The 20,985-nt window shown below is 44.2% G+C and overlaps 1 protein-coding gene across 2 annotated transcripts in view; it reads right to left on the bottom strand.

The window, feature by feature from the left end:
* PINX1 (PIN2 (TERF1) interacting telomerase inhibitor 1) overlaps positions 1 to 15,786 on the bottom strand; it is a 59,550-nt gene extending 43,764 nt beyond the window's left edge. The window contains exons 1-6 of one of the 2 annotated variants that reach the window (XM_084514265.1): positions 15,667 to 15,786; positions 11,645 to 11,754; positions 9,183 to 9,275; positions 8,396 to 8,474; positions 4,833 to 4,925; positions 2,453 to 2,529 (exon numbers count right to left, since the gene is read on the bottom strand). In XM_084514265.1, coding sequence (XP_084370391.1) covers positions 2,453 to 2,529; positions 4,833 to 4,925; positions 8,396 to 8,474; positions 9,183 to 9,275; positions 11,645 to 11,754; positions 15,667 to 15,685 — 471 coding nt within the window. In that variant the 5' untranslated portion in view covers positions 15,686 to 15,786. Of the gene's footprint in view, positions 1 to 2,452; positions 2,530 to 4,832; positions 4,926 to 8,395; positions 8,475 to 9,182; positions 9,276 to 11,644; positions 11,755 to 13,411; positions 15,358 to 15,666 lie in introns of those variants that run through there. The other variant, XM_084514266.1, reaches the window with a different exon arrangement.
* Between the last annotated feature and the right edge of the window lie 5,199 nt (positions 15,787 to 20,985).

Raw genomic sequence — 20,985 nt, 5'->3', positions numbered from 1 at the left:
AGTAGCAGTTGTAGCACCTAGGTACGTATGGAAGCTGTCCTTATCCGCTCTGAACAAGAACTGCAGCACCCGGGTGTTATTAGTGGCTGCAGGAGCTGCAATTAAAAGCAACGAGGGCCTTCCACAGCCTGTAGGTACACCCCAGGGCTCTGACGGGCAGCAGGGCTCTTTCCACATTATCTCTGCACGGAACAGACAGGAACAACTTGCTTCCAGGAGAATGACAGCGCTTTCCTGCTGCTGTAGCACTCTCCCTGCCACGTTCGGGCAATGCCCAGAGCCTAGGGATTTCAAAAAACAGAAAGCAAACACGCAAAGGGAACAGCACTGCAAATCCTCATGTGGCAGTTCCATTTATGCCACCTTAACGACCAGGCTCTGGAACATGATGCGAAGGGTAGAGAGAGTTCATGGGTGCAATGAAATGAAATTGTTGAGCTGGAGTGCCTGAGCAATGCATTTTTTTTTTTTGTTCTGTGCAAACTCCACAGATCTCTGACCCATGAAGGAGGAAAAAAAAAAAAAAAAAAAAAAGCATAGTTGTGCTGCCTCTGGCTTTTTCTCCCTGTGGCTGCTTAGCAGCAGACAGTAGCCAGAAGACAACAATGCAGCTCCAAATTATATTACCTCCTGCCTATATTTGCATGTGGAAATCTGGCCGATGAACAGGGAACAGCCTGTAAGTTTTTGCCAGAACCCTGAACCATTAGCTTAGTGTTCAGCGAGGGTAGAAAGGAAACATGCACAACAGCAGCCACGAGCACGTATGATGTCCAGTGCCTCTCAAAAGAAGAAATGTTCTGCAGGATAAAGCCCCAGAAGCAGCAGCACCACTTTCCAAACTTATTTTAATTTCCCCAGATATGGAACGTGCAGAGAAAATGAGAGCAACTATTCGGAAGAACCCACGGGTGGGCAAAATCTACTGCTTTAGCCACAGCACTGTCTCCTGGGGATTTGCACTAAACTCCAGCTCGTTTCTTACTGACCTGGCTGCGATGGATCTCTGGCATATTTACCTGAGCAGGAGCAGTGTTAATCAGGGGGTTCTGATGGTGCACGTTTACCTCCAGCATCTGAGATCCCTAACAATTGAGATCTCTAACCTGAAGTCCCAAAATGCTTCTATCAAGAGAGCAGCTAAGTTCAGATGGGTTCTGTTGTGGCTGACGGCCTCTTCCCAAGCTCTCACCTTTCAAGCCAAACCATGTGACTTGTAACAAAGGTTCACACTGGTATTGACGGTGGCAGACAAGACAGGACAGTTCTTGATTTGCTTATGCCTCTTCCAGCTTCCTCATTTAATTAGCTGTGAATGTATTTTTGTAGTTTAAAGAGTACCCACAAAACAGCTTTCCTACCAGCAACTCTAAAACCTACAGCATGTTCTCTGAAATTATAACACAACACAGGATAACAGCAAGACCAAATCCTTCAAATTAACCCGAGACACCCACCGAAGTATTTTGTATTTCATATTAGGAGGTCTTCCAAGCGAAGAATCCTCAGTGAGTCTCAATTTCTTCTTCACAACCCCTTGTCATTCCACCTATACTTTACACAACTACAAACATTTTATTACTTTTACTGCTGCCCAGGATCTTACGGCGCATTTGTCCCCTATTCTTCTCCTTCCAAATGTCACAGTGGCTAACAGTGAAGTTACAAAACAATTTTCAAGAGTATGCACAATAAGCAAGGTGTCAGATACATACAGGGTATTCCAGAAACTTCCATTCAAATTTTTCAGGTCTCATCTTTCCCTTTAGCTGCAAGAGACTTCAGAGACCTCTGAATCAACTGTGCCATCCGTGCAGCGCATTTATTTGTGTTTCTCCAGATGTTATCTTTTCCAAAGAATCTTTCTGGATACATTAGTCATGTCCCAGTGTAAGCATGTTTCTCATATACTGATATAGCTCATCTGTTCTCCACAAGTGGAAAATGCTAATAAATAGTATAAAAAATGCTAGTAGAAACATTGATCTCATTACACAAAGTTGGGGAAAAGTCTTCTAGCTATTTGTTATTGCTCAAAGATGAGCAAACCTTTCCCACTTCTCGTGAAAACAAAGCAGCTTGCTGAGATTGGCCGGTTGCTGCTGAATGTCAGATTTTATTTCTGATGTTTATGGAACTTTCAGATGAAGGAAAATTTATCTATTTTGCAACGTATGTCGCCTAAGTAGTGTAAAATTGAAGTAATGAAGATTCCTAATTCCAAAGAAGTTACATCACAGCAATTTATACAGGTATTAATACACTCTTCTAACAGTTCAGAGAATGGCACTCCACCTGCAACTTTTACACAGAAACCAGTGATTCCATGGGCAGAAGACCCCTTGCTTTTGATAAACATGTGGTAATCTCATTAGCAGCAAGACATTTAGATATGCCTTTATTATGACCAAAACAAAGCAAGGAAACAAAAGAAAAATGAAGTCTCATTTACCTGCGTCTTTGTAGTCTTCTGTCGCTTCCCAAATATGCAGGACAGATCATCTTCACTGCGCAAAGAGAGATCCTTACCTGGAAGGAGTAAGGGGAGGATAAAACCCACAATCTTCACATTTGGTAATAACAAACTTTAGCCTGCAGAGATGGAGAAGTTATTTTTGGAGGTGCACAAATCAGGAACAGCATGTTACAGACACTACGTGAACGCTGCCCGTGGCTACCAAATACAGTGGGAAACTTATGTGTGGGTGGGGATGCAACTATAGCCTGTGTCCCTGTATGTCCACAGGGAAACAACTTGTTTTCCCCCCATCTGACACTGTAATTGGCGTAGCAAGATGAGGGAACCAGCCTGTTCTACCTACTCTAAAGGGGAAGAGGAGGTGTAATCTCCTGCAAACAAGAAAAGTTCAAAGAGAAAATGCACATCTTGGGACTCTCATGAGAATTCCCCATCTCTGACAGAGTTAGGGACTTACATCTCCTCCACGTAGTAAAAATATAAAAATCTTTACTTAGTGGGTGCTTTTCTTTGGTACGTGAAACGGCTTCTGAAAAGCAAAACCTCCACCTCTGCAACACACTGGATTATCCCAGCATAAAAACAATTTCAAGGGCAAAGCAAAGAGTTTCAGTAGGACTTCAGTAGAGAGGACAGAAAGGGTGTGATGTGATACTCTGAGATGCCAGCAAATGTTTGGCCAAGCTCACAGCGCAGAAGCCTTTATATTCAGTTGTCCGCTGCTTGTCTCAGAGAATTCTTTGAGAAAAAAAGCCAGAAAAAGTTGAAGAGACAAAAATGAGTCCAGACAGGCCAACTGACAGCACCCCAGGAGTCTGCTTGGCTCTCATCATCCTGCACTTGATAGTCAGACTCCAAAATCACTGACCTCAAAACAACATCTGACTATTCCACCTGTTTCTTTTTCTCAGGATCTCGAACTGCCTACAGAGGGTAAGGAGACGTCACCACAGAGCATTTTATACCACTGTCAATGTCATATTGATATAAATTTCCCAGATTCAAGTGCGAGGGCCAAGACTGTGAGCGGTGCCTGTGTTCCTCCAGCAGTGAGGCTACAAAACAGCATCAGAAACGGAAGCTGCGTTTTCTATCGCTGCTGCTCCCTTCTCCTGCTTTTGTGCAAGCTTGTCTTGTTTAGTCTGAAAGGAAGCAGGATCGGACTTCAACAACAAGGGCCACAACAACATGAGCCTTTTTCAAATAACTTTTCCTCTTTCCCTGAAAAGGAGGAATTTCCCTGGTTTAAACCACAGAGGGTACAGTCCAAGAGGGGCCTGCCTTACAGAAGCACTGCAGCCAAACAAATAAGGGATATTGCTAAGACAAAAGCCTTGCTCTGTGTTTTTAATGCCTAAGAGATGCATTCCACCCCCCCTCTACTTAGCAAAAAGTTAAAAACAAATAAAAATAAATCCTCTTTGCTACTACCTCAAGTAGGCCATGGTCTCTGTACTTGAAGTCCTGAACCACTTTAATTGTTTAATGTCATTAAGTGGCAGGGTCATGTTAACACACTTGACTTCTAGGTTGAATTACTTCATCAAAAGACCCAACCCCCAATATCAGAATTTGGCCTCCATTCAGAAGCCAATTACCTCTGTTTCAGCAGAAGCATTTGTTATCCAAAAACATTACCCCGAGCTTTAAGTTTAATACATTAACCAGCAGTGGAAATCAATCCCATCCCTCTACTGAGCCACAGATTCACACCCACCATGTGCACAGGGGTGCGTGGAAAGAGAACATTACCAAGAGAGAAACAGAGCGAGGGATTAACAATGGCCAAGAGCAGAAAGCAGGTTTGCCTGAAATAATGCCATCACACTCCAGAAAAGAAGTTGAGTAACTCCACAAGTTCCTGATATGGATTTTCTGGCCACCCATCGCTGTCCGAATTGACCCAATAAAGTATCTGGTAGATGTAAGAGGGCTTTCCTCTTCCTGCATCATTTAATCTGATCGCTTATCTTATCCACATGATCTCTTGGCAGGGTTACTGGAGATTGCAGAGGATAGTGCAGTCCAGATAACAGTTACTTGGCCATCATCTTTGTCAACCTCTCCAGCCCTTTTCCCACTCACATCGCTGAGAATATTCATTGTTCTTTAGTCAGCTGATGGTTCCTACAGGCAGGAATTGATTTATTCAATGATAACAGCCCAAAGCCGTCCAGAATTGTCCAAAATAAAAAGAAATAGTGTATTATAGCCTGAAGCAGGTTGCTGCAGGGGGGATTTCTAAATCAAGATTCTACTTGTCATATATAGACTACAGAAAGTAACAGATCACCTTGATGTATGCTTTACTAATCTTGGCTACAGCTTATGAACCAGAAACAATTCCTCTTACCTTTTGCAAACTTCATATAATGGACACGTTTCCTGGAGGATTTGGATTTTTCCTCGAGACTAAACGTCGTCTTCTGATTAGTCACCGAGGACTCTAAAAAATAAAAATGCAGGTTCCAAACTTGTTAGAGAAAGGCTAACAACCAAATTCAAACATCACTGTGTTTAACTTTCTCTTTCAAAACCAAGTTGTAACAGCATAGCACTGAAGGAAGCATGGTAATTTTCTTCTGAGACATGTTACTGCATGACTTTTTTTTTGCCACATCCCCTTCCCTTCTCATCTCCAGTCTAGTGCAATTTGAAAAGGCAGATACAAGCACTGCAGGTCAAAGGCAAAGTCTAATTTAACACATTTTTCTACGGTAAGAAGCTGGATTGGTTGTGCCATTTGTTACAAAATATTTCCAGTGCTAGTGTCTGACAAAGCCGTAAGAAACGGTACAAAATAAAATACTGAATCTGAATGGATAGAAAGGGAGAGAAAAAAAATAAAAACATCACACCAGGCAAGTTTTCCAACTCTAACACTTCTTAAAGTGCCCCTATATGGCCACAGTCTGATATCTTTGTGTAAGGAAATTAAACAGGCTGACCTTTATCTTCCCTGAGGCCAGCTAGAAGTGCCACATCTACATTATTTAGTTCTTCTAACTTTCAGTTGAAGGGCTGCTTCTGAGCTACCCACTGGGAATGGTCTCTGGAGTTGGTTAAGGCCCACTTTCATTCAGGACTTGTTTGAGAGACTTAGCTTGAGAGACTAAAGCTCACTTTACTGGTTCAGACACACTCTTTGTACCCACAGAGCCTGTTAATTTACAAGAAATTCTCTGGAGGAGGTAACCTGCAGTCCAGTAAGAACTACTTTATGGTCCTGTCCCAAAGAGAAGTACTCACTACAGGATTCTGTGCTTCATAACTATAGGAAAGGCTACTTAGGGTGAGATTGTTTTCTTTCCTGCCAGTGGCAACTGGTATAGGTAGGGAAATCAACCCATACCCAAGTTGAGTCACCTTTTTCATACAATCCCACCCCTGACAGCTGTGCAGACCAAGCTTTTGTGGCACTGGAATTACAGCACTTCGCCAAGAGTGCCACCTGATGATAGTCATTGACCTAAAAAAGAGATCTACAGCCTGCAGTGGGAGAGTTTACTACCAGAAAACAGCCTCAGATCTACTCCTGATGTTGCACATAAACCTTAATGAGAAAAGGACTAGAAAATCCAGTTTTAGATTTTGCAGTCCAGTTGAAAATCCAAATTAGAAGGGTCTATGGGGAAAGCAAGCATGACAATTAAAATACCCTGACCATAGGTGCAGCACTCTAAGCCTGCTCTCCTATCCGCCTGTACTGAATTTCACACAGGAAAGGATCTCTGCGAGGCTTCCTCCTGCACCTCATTCTTACAGCGAAAGGGGCAGCAGCACCGCCTTGTGCCTTCAAGAAGGAATTTCACCGAGCTTAGAAACGTGCTGGCAATGGCAACATACAAGTTGGTACATCTGTCTGTCTTCTGCTGTGTCTAAAAGCAATTCAGTCATAAATAAGTTGGGGCATTTCTAGAGCCAATCTGATACAGATAAATATTCCAAAGCACGTGACAGACACGGTCAGAGTGTTTTACCCCATTTTGTAGATGGGAAAGGGACACAGTCCTCATCACTCAGCATCCCTGCAAAAAAGCCAAGACTCGAAAACTCCTCACCAGGTGCTCAGCTAGAAAAATAAGAGAAGAAAGCTAAATCTGTCTAGATTAAGGGTATTTGAATGTTGGCATACAAACCAACACAGGGCCCTTCCTTCCCAATCTCTAATTGCAATCCAGCTCTGGCAACTACGCCAGTTATTTAAGAACAATGAAGGTTTTCAGCTGACTTTTAATGCAATTTGAAACTGGATGATGGCCAACAATGTAACATTTGATCCTGCAGCACAGCTGCAGGCGGAATTATCTGGATGAGTTTTGCCAGCTTAAGACAACTGCCAAAGAAACAAGTTTCAGAGCAATGCTTATAGTCTGCAAATCACCCAAGGTGATTCCGACCGGGGCTTTTCAACTTGCAGCCGACTTTTTGTGCTCAGTGACTGAAATCTCTTGTCCAAGCTGCTAAAAAGACCAAGGAAAAATGACTGAGTCAAACAGGGAGAAATATGGTTTTATGGGACCGCTTTGTATCAGTACGGATGACCTACAGGATAGAGCACAGCTTTAGGAACAAGACAGCCTTGCTCAATGAACCTGCCTGTGTGCTGACTCATTGTGTCCTTGGGCAAATCATTTCAGCTCTCTCCTCATCAGTTTGCAGGTTTCCCACCAGTTACACCTAAATGATCTTCTCATGGCTCAAGTTGGAACTTGGGTAGGATTTAGATATAGAGGTAGACAGGAACTTTTGGAATTTCCCTACAAGACGCTCTTCTACCTCTTGAGGACTTTCACTACAGCAGCTAGCAGCACTGTGTGGCCGCAGATCACAATCAGGGCTCCAACGCACCAGAATAATTTACACAGGAATTAAAATACCTGTTCTTAAAGCACTAGCTTCAGATTTTTAATCCCAGTTCTCTAGGATTAGAAAACAGGCTTGAGACTTCATTTTAGCTGATCTTCCTCCTCCTCCTCCTACCTTTCCTCTTCCTGAAGATCTTCTAAGCACAAACGTTAAGAATGAATTAAGAGTGGCTAAAATCATTAAGCTGGCAATTCCGACACCAGCAGCACGTGGACAAGTTGTTGTGCCCAAACAGAAGCCCTTGGCTTAACGACACTCCACAGGGTTGTTTAGATGTACGAGCAGAGTTTGAGATGTATCAGTCCAAAGGAGAGATGGTAAACCAGCTGAAATTCTTTCTGCAAGCTCACACCTGCCAGCCCAGCATGAGTTCATTTCTACAAACCAAGGTCAAACTGCACAACACCTTTCAAAACCAATAAACTTTATAAATAGCCCCTTCGGGAGAGCTGTGTAGTTATCCCACTTGTGTGCTCTACGTCAGGGCTACAAAAATCACATTATACTACACTCAAAACAAAGATGCATAACTCCGAGTCAAAAGCTGAGAAGCAGCTCTTTGAGGACAGGAAAAGTAGGTATTTAAGAAACCACCAGAGCATGGAAACCAGATGTGATAGTTAATAAGAAAAAGGAAGGCAAATGCACTGCAATGGTGAACGCCTGTGTTTTGAGCTTTCATACTGGCTCTGGATGCTTTATAAAGAAAAAAGCACGGCTGTTGTACATCCCAGCAAAAGGTCCCCTGTGTCTTGGATAAAACTCCCAAATTCAGAATTTTGATGTTTGGTTTCTCCAGTAAAAAGCCTTTAACAGAGATTAAACTGATCCACTGAGATCTACACATCCAGGCAAACTTGAGCACAGTCATGGATGGCAACATGTCCTTCAGCTCTCAGTGATTTGGAGGGAGAAAGAAAAGAAGCTGTTGTACTCAGCAAGGATACTATGAGCAGCCCAAAGGTAGGGCCTCAGCTAGCCTTGTAAGACAGAGAATGGAAACTCTGCTCAGCTTCCAGCATCTGATTGAGCAGTGCATGAACCTACCTGTTTCACCCTGTCCGTGGCAATCGTTCAGTTCAGCCAGAAGCTGGTTGAAGTCATCCTGATGAGCAATCCAGTTGTCCTGTAAATATCACCCAGGTGAATACGAGGCAACAGTTTTCAGCCCTAACAGAGGTTTTGCTAAAACAGGTTTTAAACTCTGCTCTCCAAGAAGCAACTTAATTGCGGATACTCAATCCTTCTTGGTGGGAGGGACCAACAAAGCACCACAGGTGGCAATACTAACAACAGCATACTACAGTCCAAAGTGCAGAACTGATAAGGATTGTGTTTGTAAGCCTTTAAACAATACCGAGCTGCTGTTGGCTCTGCACGTCCAAGTCCGCATAAGATGTTTTCAAAAGTAGGCAGAAAATACTAGTGTGATTTTCCAGCAATGAAGTTATTTAAGTTGTTGATTCTGGGACAAGTATCTTTAGAAGCACGTTCAGTTCCCCCTGTGTACCTGAACTCCAGTCAGGAAGGTGACTGTATCAGGATGAGGGGCAGAAAGCATAAAGCTAAGCAGGGAATAAGCAAATATTTTAGTGCTTCAGAAGCAAAAACTCTCTGAACAGCCTAAGAATTCACTGTAACCTTTCCAAGCAGGTACTTACTTCCAAAATACTTAACAGAGCATAACTACGCTCCAGCTCAACAGTTTCTGAAGGCATATTCACAAAGGTACGTGCTACCACCAGGTGTGATAACAGATTTCACTAAAGTCCTGTTACAAAGATGATGCATTAGCTGAAAAGGGAGCCACATCTTACCTGGGTCTAGCACTCACCTCGTGATTGATGGATGCTCCTAAACCCAGCATGTTGTTTTTCACGTGAACCTTGATGTGCTCTGTGTTTCCTTGTTCCTGAGCACCAAGACCCTAATGAGGATTTAAGGGTAAAAGAGGAGTAAGGATTTTCCAGCAGTGACTAAGCAACTCGAGCCGTTATACTGGAAGACATTTTGCAATGAAATACAGCAAGAAACCACAAGTTACCATTTGCTTGCCTGCAACTGAATTCATTCACAGGCATTAGCACACATGAGATATTAAGTATTTTTAATTTACTACTTAAGCCTCCAGCAAAATACCACAAACACTAAAATAACAACAACGTTAAATAGTCGGGTGATTAATCAGAAAGCCACCTGACATTCCTAGGCAAGTCCAAAGTGTTTACAATTTTCAAACAAGACACTACATAGGAAGAACATGCCTCTTACCAAAACCACCTCCCTCATGGCAAAGGCAGCTGCGTAAATGCTGAGAGAGATGCCACACGGAGCTTACAAAGCAGAACGGATTTATATTAGAGGGGGTGAGAGGAGGTGGAGGGATCTGACTGGAGCTAGCAGGTCATTAAGAATTTTTTCCATCTCCTTCACACTCATGATTTGGTGAAGATAGTGGGGCAAACAGATGGTGGGTTTGTCTATCCTAAAAAAAACAGAAGCATTCAAATCTGGGAAGACATCTTTAGCCCCTGTGTTATCTTAATTGCACAACCAGGGAGAAAAGAAACATCTGGAATTGAGTATTATTCCTGATATCTACCTGTTTTTCCACCCCACCAGTAACAAATCACCATAATAAATATGTATAAATATATATCTATAAAACAAATATAATAAATATGTACTCCTGGGTTTCGTGAAGTAGTGGAAAGAAGCCCTGTGGACAGAGCCTGTGCATATCCAGTAGGTGAGGCAATGACCATCCCTGAACACGGCTGCTCCTCTCACAGATCCAGTAGAGGTTTTTGATCAGTGGGGTGGCAAATTTACCTTGAAAACTTCAGCTAACCAAAAAGTATGGAAACAAGCAGGACATCCTGCCATGACCTAATTCCAGCACAAGCAGTAACGGGACTAGTGTAAGCAGCTTAATTTCAGAGCACAGATGGGCTGTTGCCCATTATCTTGACCAAGCTATGCTTCCATTTGTCTGAGTTTGTAGCAGAACGGGGATATAAATCCCTCTAGTACAGCTATAATTGTTGTAGAGAAAGATCTAGTAGCTCACACAGGAAACTTACTGTGAAGATGACGAGCGGGAACCCTGAGAAAAAATTAAAGCACCACGAGAGCCTTCCTTCCACACCCTCACACGAAGTGTTTGTAACAGCAAAGCATTATCCACGTCCAGAGGAGCTGCTAGCAGCCTGAAATACCATCAGCACTCTTCCCTACTCTGGTTTATGTACCTATTTTTGGTCTCACACTTAAAAAAACAGCCATGCACACAACTTTACATAACAAGATAGTTTCCAGTCTCACACTTTTAACAGTTTGGTCTAAAGCCCAGCGAAACCAACCCCAGTTCTTTGACTTCAGCAGCCCCTGAATCAGGGATCACTGCTTATCGTCGGTGAAATTAAAGACAGAAGCCAGATTTCTGTGTGCTGATCAATCTAAAGGCAGGCTTATTTTTCACACTAAGTTGTAACACATGCGCAGAATTAAGAACAGCCCTAATTTTGTTAATTTAAAAGGAAACAGAGGAGATCTAGGAGAAAAACTAAATACATATCACAGGGCAGGGTGGGTCGCGTGTGTTTGTTTCACTAACCATGCTGATGTGCAGGCCCAAATCGCAGCTTTGCTGAGGCTCCTTTGTGGAAGTTAAACTGCTTTCAAGTGGGAACAGAAATGTCTGCAGCTGTCTGCACTGACCTAGAGATTATTCTTAGCACCAGCAACCTGTCACCCCACCGCACAGGTACATGCTGGAGTTGGGGAGGAATGCAACTCCATAATGCTGCAGTTTGGCCATTCAGGGATCAGATCAGAAGGAACCTTTAAAAACGGGTGAAAGATTAAACTCCAGGTCTTGGAGTTTCTTTCAACTGCACAAACAGCCTGGGAGAGAAGCGAGAGCATGAAAGCAACTGAAAGCCTTCTCTAAATATCACCTGATTTAATGATCCAGCTCCTGCTCTGACTTGTGGACATCACCTTGTCAAAGAGAGGGTAGAAAAATGGGAAAGCAAGAGAGGAACAAGCTGGCAAGTACCTTTCTAAGAAATTATAAAAATCTAATGTTGCTAAGAGTGCAGAGAATTTGAGCAAACTTAAAGGAATAAATCAAACAAAAAAATGAACATGGCTGTTTTAAACACTGGGACAAGGAATCCTCCAGCAGTCTTACGCCCACAACTCTACACCCTATTTTTTTGGTAAAAACACTTTTAAATTCAGGAATAAATGAGACAAAAACCTTCATCTAGACAGCTCTCCTTTAGACCATACCTTTCCTTTGGACCAGCCCATCTTTTCCAGCATCTTCTGTCCAAATTTATTTTCATCTTTACTCCAGGCGCTGTTTCGTGGATCCACAGACCACTTCTGCCTTCTGCGGGCTAGAGGAGAAAGGAAAAAATTCAGACAGGCTCTATTTACACTTCCACGGTATGCCAAGTATTTAATCAAGTCAAGAAAAGTCCTTTATTTAACAGATCAATCACTTTTTTGGGGGCTTAAATGTGATATTGAAAAAATATAATCCTATGAAAACTTTTAGTCCAAAGAACGCCCAAGTAAAACAGCCACGAAGTTGTGATCCCTAAGGACGGGCTGCAATCCACCGAAGGTGTTGAGGATTACAATTTAAGTGCACGGGCTTAAATCCCATCTTTATTCCAACTTTTTTTTTTTACAGCTGGCTTCAACATAAAATGTACGGGGGATGAGACTTCAGTGTTGGCTTTCCCAGCACCGGCCAAACGGCCACTGGCCATCCTTCCTCTTACCCAGGAGTTTGAAGATTTGCTTTCATAATGAAAACCAAGTCAAAAATCAAACGTAAGTGACCAGGGGAGCTGAACTGCACAATGCAAACCAGAGGGATTTCAGCTCTTGGATCTGCTGCAAAACGGCTTGTTTGGAAACTAAGAAGTCACCGGATGTGACTGCAGGTGTCAGAGATCCAAGGGAGACCCGGGGCTCTTTTGTCCTACGTAAAGCACTACAGAAACCACAGTCCCCCAGGCCCACATGCGTGAGTTTGTCTCCATCAGCAGGAACAGCTTCTTTGAAAGCGAGGAAGAAAAGTTAGCGCCGCGAAGCAGCCCCTGTAAGCGCGCACCTAAACACACGCAGGAAGAGAACCTAAATAAACAAGACAAAGAATGGGAGACAGGAAGATTACAAACTTCATTAACCGCCATGGGAAACAGAGGATCAAAACTGACTGCTTAACCCAAGGCCACGGAGAGTCAGCGAGGAGCCAAGTCCACCGAGGCGCTTTCATAATCAGGAAGTCATCTCCCCCGAAAACGCAACGCTTCGGATTTGGGACAGAGGGAGAGAATCTTACGGGCACGTTCAGTTCATTTTCTGCCCGGTCTCTGTTCTTTTTTTTTTTAAAGAACTAACACCGTCAGAGCACAGGATGCTGGTTGGTTTTTAAATGTGTTTTTGAACCTTCGAAGCTCAAACAAAGTGCCCCACAAAAAAGTCATAAAAGCCCCAACAGTCCAAAAAGAGATTTTACGGTATGTAAAATGACTTAGTGCTGCGACAGGAATCCTAAAACACTCGTTGAGTTCCCTTCTCTACACCAAAACAACAATCTCTTTCCACCAGGCAGCAATATCCCCTACAAACCCTGTCTGTGCTGCTACCAGAAGCTGGAAAAATGCCACCGTGGACTGTGATTTTAGACAGACCCCAGCAAATTCAGGTTCCCCTCCTGAATTCCTTAAGGATCTGGGACATTTAGCATGTTTTGCCTTCTTCCTTCACCCAAGATGCACACAACGTCTAAGGACTCAAGTTTCCAGGAGTTTATGGGGCAGAATGACTTTTAAACTAAGGTATCAAGCTGGCAGCAAAAACCAAGTCCTTCAAAAACTGGGAACATCTTTGCTGTTGCTGTCAGTGAAACATTAAGGACAGAGAGGGCAACACAAAGGCCACTAAAAAGAAGCAATTTAGAAGAGAATATAATGCTGCCCGTGCCTTTTTTTTTAGATCTAACTCTAACAGCATGCTGTCAGATACTTTCAGCATCCTCACCCTCTGTTACACTGTCCAGTTTCCCAGGTGATGGCTTTGCAAATCCCAAGGACTGAAATTCACCGCAATTCTTGCTGTTGTAAAGCCCCTGTGTGTATTTAAGGATTTGTCTACACGGCAGAGGTAATCCGTGTCGAACGAACAGGGGAGTTTAAATTAACTTCCAAACCGAATTGTTTGATCTAGCTCAACTAATCCACTTTAAAAGCTGACTTCTTGTAATTCTCCCGAGTGCCTCCCCGCACAGAAGCCCTCAGATGTTTTACTCCCAGGAGGACCCCGCTAACAAAACCCAAGGGCACCTCCTATGGAGATTTCTCACATTGAAACATTACGATGCCTTCCTTTTCCCAGCAGCTCTTCACCCCAAGTATTTCAAATCTCTTAATTACCATTAAGAATTACTCTTCTGCCAGGTTAACGCACTCCTTTTCATACATGGCAAGCCATCCGTATACTTTCAAGAAGTATAAATCACATCAGAAATGTCCATTCACCAATTTTTAAAGAGCAAGGAACCAACCTGCTATCTTCTACCTAAAATAAAAACAGCTCTGAAGGCAACACGGATGTCCTGGGCTGCTCTCATGAGAAACTGTAAAGCAATTCTGGGTGAGCAGCACCATCCAGTGGAGAAATGGGTCATTTTTTTAGGAACTTCAGATACTCTGTGGAAAAAGATCAGTTCCTAAACCCTTCTACCAGGGCTAAGCCACCACTGGGTGCCCCCAGCTGGTGTTAACGCAGGAAATAACGAACGGGGGAAGTTTCTCCAATGAGCAGGAAAAAAAGATACAGCCCACAGAAGGGATTTAGTTTTTAATCCAAGCCACAAAACGCATCAGCACACACTTTTAGTTTTCCAAACTGACAGCACTAAGCTAATTAATCACAGCTTATTAAAAATCCAAGTCAAAAGCAAGCAAGAACCAAAAGCTGACTTGTCTGCCATTTTGGCAACGGTTACATTTTTTAAGTTGAAACTACTCGATAACAGAACAATCGATTCTATCCATTCCCAGTTTAGCTCACGGCACCACAGAGGCTACACAGACCTCTCAAAATCGCCTACTGCAAACCCCTGCTCAAGCAGGCAGCCTCAGATCACGTCCAGGTGGGGTTTCAGCATCTCCGTGTTCAGTACCTTCTGTGTCTGCCCACCTGGGAACTCTTGGTGTTTCAGTTTGTGCCCACCGCTTCTTGTCCTGCCACTGGGACCACTGAGAAGTTATTTCAAGGCCCTGCAATGCGTTGCTGCAGTAAAACCAATCAACTCGACTCTCTTTTAGGATGAAAATTAATAACAACAGCTGAACTTAGTCCAGCACTGGAAACAAAATATATGTCTGTATAATCTGGCTTCACAACTGTAACTTCAGCTGAAGGTGAGGAACAAAAACCCCTCAAAAGTGGGGTTTCAGCAACTGGACTTGGTTTTTGCAGCAACTGATTTCAGATTTTACTACATACAGAAGCTACCCTAACATAGCATTACATCACTGAAATGGGAGTGTCCAAATACAATTCTGAAAAATGGCACCAACAAAGCTTACATCTAAAATAATCTATAAATTACCTATTACAGTTTATTTTCAACAACTCACACCTGTATTTTCCAGTGGGAAACAGATTTTTTTAATTAGGCACTATATTGAAATCCATCTTTCCCACAGTCAAGCAAATTTATTAGACCTCGTACTCTCACATTAACGGTGTCCTGACACCACGAAGCTTACTTGAACCACATAAGGACACTAATAATCATCATATGTGAGCCCTGCCCCATAGAAGCCTGCAGCTGGAAGATTATTGTTTTCACTTGCATGTGGTTTCAGTTTGCTAGGAAAGCCTACTTTGCAGAGATGCTCCCTGAACTTAGAAACGGAGAGAGCAACAATTCGCAGCTTCTGAAAAATAAATTCTTGGGGCTGCTGGGCCTGGAGCAGAGGAGGTGCGGAGAGGCCGGAGCCGGGCTCTGCTCAGCGGTGCCCAGGGCCAGGCCCAGAGGCCCCGGGCCCAGCCTGGAGCCCCGGCGGCTCCCCCTGCCCCTCAGGCAGCACTGCTGGGCCCAGGGGTGCCGGAGCCCTGGCACAGGCTGCCCCGAGAGGGCTACCACTGAGGGCAACCCATGCCCGGAGGCCCCTCAGACACCCACAAAGGGGCCCAGCGGGGCCTGAGGAGCCCCAGCAGCGGCCACCCCCGCCCTGTGAGGGGCCCCCCTCAGCCTCCCGCCGCCCGCCCGGAGCCGCACTCACGCTCCGCCAGCATCGCCATCTTGGGGGCCTCTCTCCCTCTCCCGCCGCGGGGCCTTCAGAGCTTTCGGGCAGCGAGCGGGGCATCCCTAAAAAACGCCTGATGGACAAGCCAAAATTTAGCCGAGCGCAGGCGTTTCCACATGATAAATTTAATTTTTAAAACTTAGAAAATCTTCAAAAACTATTAAATTAATTTATAATCCCTCTACAGGCTATTTTTCCGCGTTTTCTGTCGGGTATTGGGCAGGCGTTTGTTGCGACAGCCGCAAAATTCGGAGGGAGGGGAAGGGGCGGGAACGGCGGCTACCCCCTCAGGGAGCCCCTCAGGGGGCGCCACCGCCATTTTGTGCCCCCCCACTGATAGCGACCAGCGCTGTGCGGGGCCCGTGAGGGGCTGTGGGGAGCGAGGTGCGGGGCTGTCCCCGCGGTGAATAAAGAGCTCCAAACCTCCCCGTGCTGTGTCCGTGTCTGTGTAATGGGCGGGTAGAGAGGCGAAGTGGTGGAGGCACCGTCCCTGGGGGTGTTCAAGGAGAGGTTGGACGCGGGGCTTGGGGACAGGGTTCAGTGGTGACATTGGTGGCAGGGGATGGTTGGAGCAGGTGATCTTGGAGGGATTTTCAATTTAATGATGCCTTGTGCACCCCTCTTTGCCCATCTACTTGTAATAAAGCTGAATTTGACGTGAATGTGTCACAAACAGCTCTTAATGCACCCAGAGGTGCCTGACAGTAGTGACTTGATGCCTGCTCAGGCAAGCCACGCATTTATTCTCCTTTTCTAAGTATCCTAGGGTATTTAAAGATACTGCGATTAAGCCAAATCTTCCGTGCTACAATATAAGCTCAGTGCTGCTTGTCTTACTTTCGATGTGGAAGAAAAAACAAACAAAACCAAAAAAAAAAAAAAAAAAAACACTCTTAAACAAACTTTCAGTATTTGAAGACTGAGCACGTACCTTGCCTGATCTTTACTTGCTGAACCACATCACCCTTATTTAGCAATCTTTTCTTGCAGGTCATGTTTTAGTCCTCTGGTCATTCGTGTTTTCTGGGTTTTAGCCACTTTTTGGATGTTTCTTGTCTTCTTTGAAGCATAGCCAAAAGAAGGACATGGCGAAGCTACCAAATTCTTCAATTCATCAGGGCTGTGCAACATAAGGGGTTATATTCTGTGTTCATGCAGGGGATTAATCTTGTATTTCGTCCTTACTGAATCGATACTTAAAGACTGTGTTTCCATCTTGTTGTGTTCTGAATTGCAGGCGTGTTCCTGAGTGTCCCTGGTATCTCTTTCTCAGCTTGGAGTCACCTGCAAGTGTCATAAATTTACTCTGTAATTGAAGTTGGGTCATTAATGAGAGTATTGAGTCCTACCAGGCTCAATAGTCCTAGCAGACTGCCCTCAACTCTCTTCCCTTTGGATGACGACTGGATTACAGCTCCCCCAGTTCAGCTTTTCAAATTTGTTTGCTTTATCATTTAGACTGCATTTCCCTATTTTACTTGTGAGAACATTGTGCAAAACAGTTTCCGAAGATCTTAAGGACAAAGAAAATAAGAATGATAATTGTATTTTCTTCTGTCTGTTAGACCATTCTTCTGTCAGTCAGCAGTCAGGATGATATGATAGAGCTTGTTCTTGACAAATCTATAAACTTACAGAGAGCTCGTTGATTTTTTTTTCCCCAATAGTTTGTATTCAGTTTTTATTAAATTAATTGCTCGGACTGCCCCAGTTCCTCCTTTAAAACAGGGCATTAAGTTAGTCCTTTCATACCCTTCTAAGCCTATACCTAGCCTTCAGAAATTCTCACAGCACATGCTCTCACCAGACTATTTTTTCCATTTCTCAAAGTAATTTCCAGTCATGCTCATCAGGCTCGACTGACCGGAAAACAAATACTTTCCAGTCCTTCATTACCTGGGACAGAGATCTTTTGCATCTCATGTTAATGATGTTAGCCACTTGATTGCATCTAATCCATTTAGTGAGACTGAGTGAAGAATCACCCTCATTTCCTCTTTGCTGTGTAGTGGATCAGCCTTGCCTTTGGTCTTTCTCTTATGCCTGCTGCATTAAAGTTACGCAGCTGCTGGTTATATCTCATTCAGTGCCTTGGCTTTCCTCGTTTTGTCTCTTATGCACATATATATATATATATATACTTTGAATAAGTTGGCCTTAAATCTTGTGTCCTGGTTTACAGGTGGGTATTACATACAGATGAGCTTATTAGCATTAGGTTAAGGAATAACTGTCTTTAATTCATAAACCAGGCTCCTGAGAGTCTGGCTGGTCGTTTTGAGCTTACTGGGGCCTATCCAAAATCTATTAATTCTATTTGGCTCCTCTATTGTCCCGCCTTAGAAAGAAGAACCATCGTCTGCACCTGGAAATAACCAGGTTTGTAGCAGCTGTCATGGTTTGGGTTGAAATAGTTAATTTTCTTCATAGGCGCTTGTATGAAGCTGTGTTTTGGATTTTTGATGAAAACGGTGGTGATAACACGCTGATGAGTTTATTTGTGGCAGAGCAGTGCTTACACAGAGCCAAGGACTGTTCAGACCGTCGTGCTGCCCTGCCAGAAAGGAGGCTGGGGACGCACCAGGAGCTGGGAGGGGACACAGCCAGGACAAGTGACCCAAACTGACCAAAGGGATGTCCCATACCATATGGCATCATGCTCAGCAACAAAAACTGGGGTATTGGAGGAGGAAGGGGGAATGTTCAGAGTGATGGTGGTTGTCTTCCCAAGTAACCATTACAACGTGTGATGAGCCCTGCTTTGCTGGGAGTGGCTGAACACCTGCCTGCCGATGGGAAGCAGTGAATGGATTCCTTGTTTTGCTTTGCTTGTGTGAGTGGCTTTTTCTTTACCTGGCAAACTGTACTTATCACAACCTATAAGTTCTTATGCTTTTACATTTCCAGTTCTCTCCCCCATCCCACCTAGGGAGAATGAGTGAGTGGCTGTGTGCTACTTCACTGCCTGCCAGGTTAAACCACAGTAGGAACTTTCAAGATTTTTTCACTTAAAGTTTTCCACCAGGAGGAAATCTTTAAATATCAGAATCAACTGTGGAGACCCTTTTTTCCTGTCCTCACAGATTTCATATACACCAGAGGTCTGTTTGGACAGTCTAGAACAGGATCCACCTCACCTCTCTTAACTGGATACTTAAACAAAAGGGGCATTTGTAAGTCCATGGGCCCTGATGGGATGCACACATGAGTGCTGAAAGAGATGGCAGGTGTAATTTCGTGGCCACCCTCTCTATAATTTTTTGGTCTATTTGTGGCAACTGGGAGACATACCCAACGGAGGAAAGCAATGTCAATCCTATCTTCAAGAAGGGCAAAGAGGAGGAGCTGAGGAACTATAGGTCGGTCAGCTTCACCTCAATCCCTCAAAAGGTGTTGGAACATCTCATCCTAGAAACCATTTCTAGGTTCAGGAAGGAGAAGAAAATCGTCAGGAGTAGTCAGCATGGATTCAGCAAAGGGAGGTGATGGGAAGTGACTACACTTCTATAATGAAATCCCCAGCCTGATGGGTGAGGAGGGGAGCAGTGGGGGTCCTGGGGGGCACTGAGGTGAACGTGAGCCAGTGATGGGCCCTTGGGCAAAAAAAAGGCTGTGTTAGGCAAAGCATCACCTGCAGGTCGAGGGAGGGGATCCTACCCCTCTGCTCAGCACTGGTGAGGCTGCATCTGGAGTGCTGGGACCAGTTCTGGGCCCCCAACACCGGGAGACCTGGGCCCCCCAGGGTGCTGCCGTGCTTGGAGCCCCCTTGCTGTGAGGAGAAGCTGCGAGAGCTGGGTGCTGGGCTGGGCGGGTGGCTGAACACTGGAAGAAGTTTCTCAGAGAGGTTGTGGAGTCTCCTCCTTGGAGATCTTTGGAAGCCACCTGGGTAACCTCCTGTGGGTGGCCTTGTTTGAGCAGGGGGGGTAGACCAGGTGACTTCCAGGGGTCCTTTCCAACCCTAACCATGCTGTGATTCTGTGTGATTCTGTACAAAACACTTCTGAAACCTGAATTCCTGGTGCCCATCTGTCTTCTAACACAGAGGGAATTTAGATACCCAGCTGATTTTCTTGGTAGCACAAGCTGAATCTCACTAACACTGCTCTTTTCCTAATTTATTGTCACCACCACTTATGATTCTGCTAGTTCTCAAAAGTTATCTCCCACCTAGTTATCTGCCTTCTGGTGCTCCCAGGCCATCCCCAGGATCCTTCACGTTCATCACCACTCAGGATACTTTCACCAGTGGCCACTCCTCGATTATCATCTGGATCTGAGGCAGGTGATGTAGCCTCACCTCCATCACCCTTCTACCTGATTTTCCTGACCAAAGTATTCCTCTTCACAGTAATGGCCGCTTCTATGGATCATCCCTCCTGTTAAAGCAATTAAGTTCTTGTATCATCCATGTATTTAGTGATCAAACCTAACATCTACTTGTACGAGCTGTTTCGCACCAGCCAAATCGTGCTGCTTCCATTTTTCAGTCTGAAGAGATGTAATTCTCCTAGCTTTTAGAACTATTACACCAGAAAACTGCTGTAATATTTGATCGCCCCAGTAGATAGCAGCATTACACACATCTGAGTGAGCTTCACAGTGCTCTGAAGGCATCACTTACGGTGGAAGACTGGAATTAATTCCTGTCAAAGGATGCCTTGAGGTTGAGGTTTGTTGCTTGTTTGTTTTTAAAACAATATTTAACTGCATCAGAGCACTGCTGCTTCCAGAACTGCCTGCTTATTCCCCTGCTTGCAAAGAATCACAGCTGAACGAGACCATATCTGCTTTTGTTATTGCTGCCTGTATTTAAATTGCAGTAGGCTCAAGGTCAACGTCCAGGTTGTTCTGCACAGAAGTAGACGAAGGTAACACAAATTAGTAGCTTAAGGTTCTGATCCTAAAAACATTTAAGCACATGGACAAGAACAGGGGCAGTGGAATTAGGCAGTACACACCGAAGGGGAAGATCTCATTCAGAGGCAATTACTGTATTTCACTGTATTACTGTATTAACTGAGTGAAAGCTGACCTCACAGAAAAGGAAAATATATGTAAGTATATATGTTTTCTTCCAAGAGGAAGCACAGCTGATACGGGTGATTATAGCCCTCTGTAATATATAAATATCCTGAAATTCTATTTTCAGTGTGCCTGGAGTGGTTGAAGTGTAGCTCTTCTCTGAAAAAGCAATAAATATGCCTGGCGGGCATTACGTTCACAGCTCTCCAGTGATTCCTCCCAAGGGCCTGACTTGAAAAGAGGTGTTTCCCAACAGCCAGCCCTGCACAGATC

Source organism: Aythya ferina (genome assembly GCF_964211825.1).
Source record: "Aythya ferina genome assembly, chromosome: 3".
Classification (NCBI taxonomy): domain Eukaryota; kingdom Metazoa; phylum Chordata; class Aves; order Anseriformes; family Anatidae; genus Aythya; species Aythya ferina.
The sequence above is the reverse complement of the archived record's forward strand: the minus strand, read 5'-3'. Positions and strand labels throughout refer to the sequence as shown.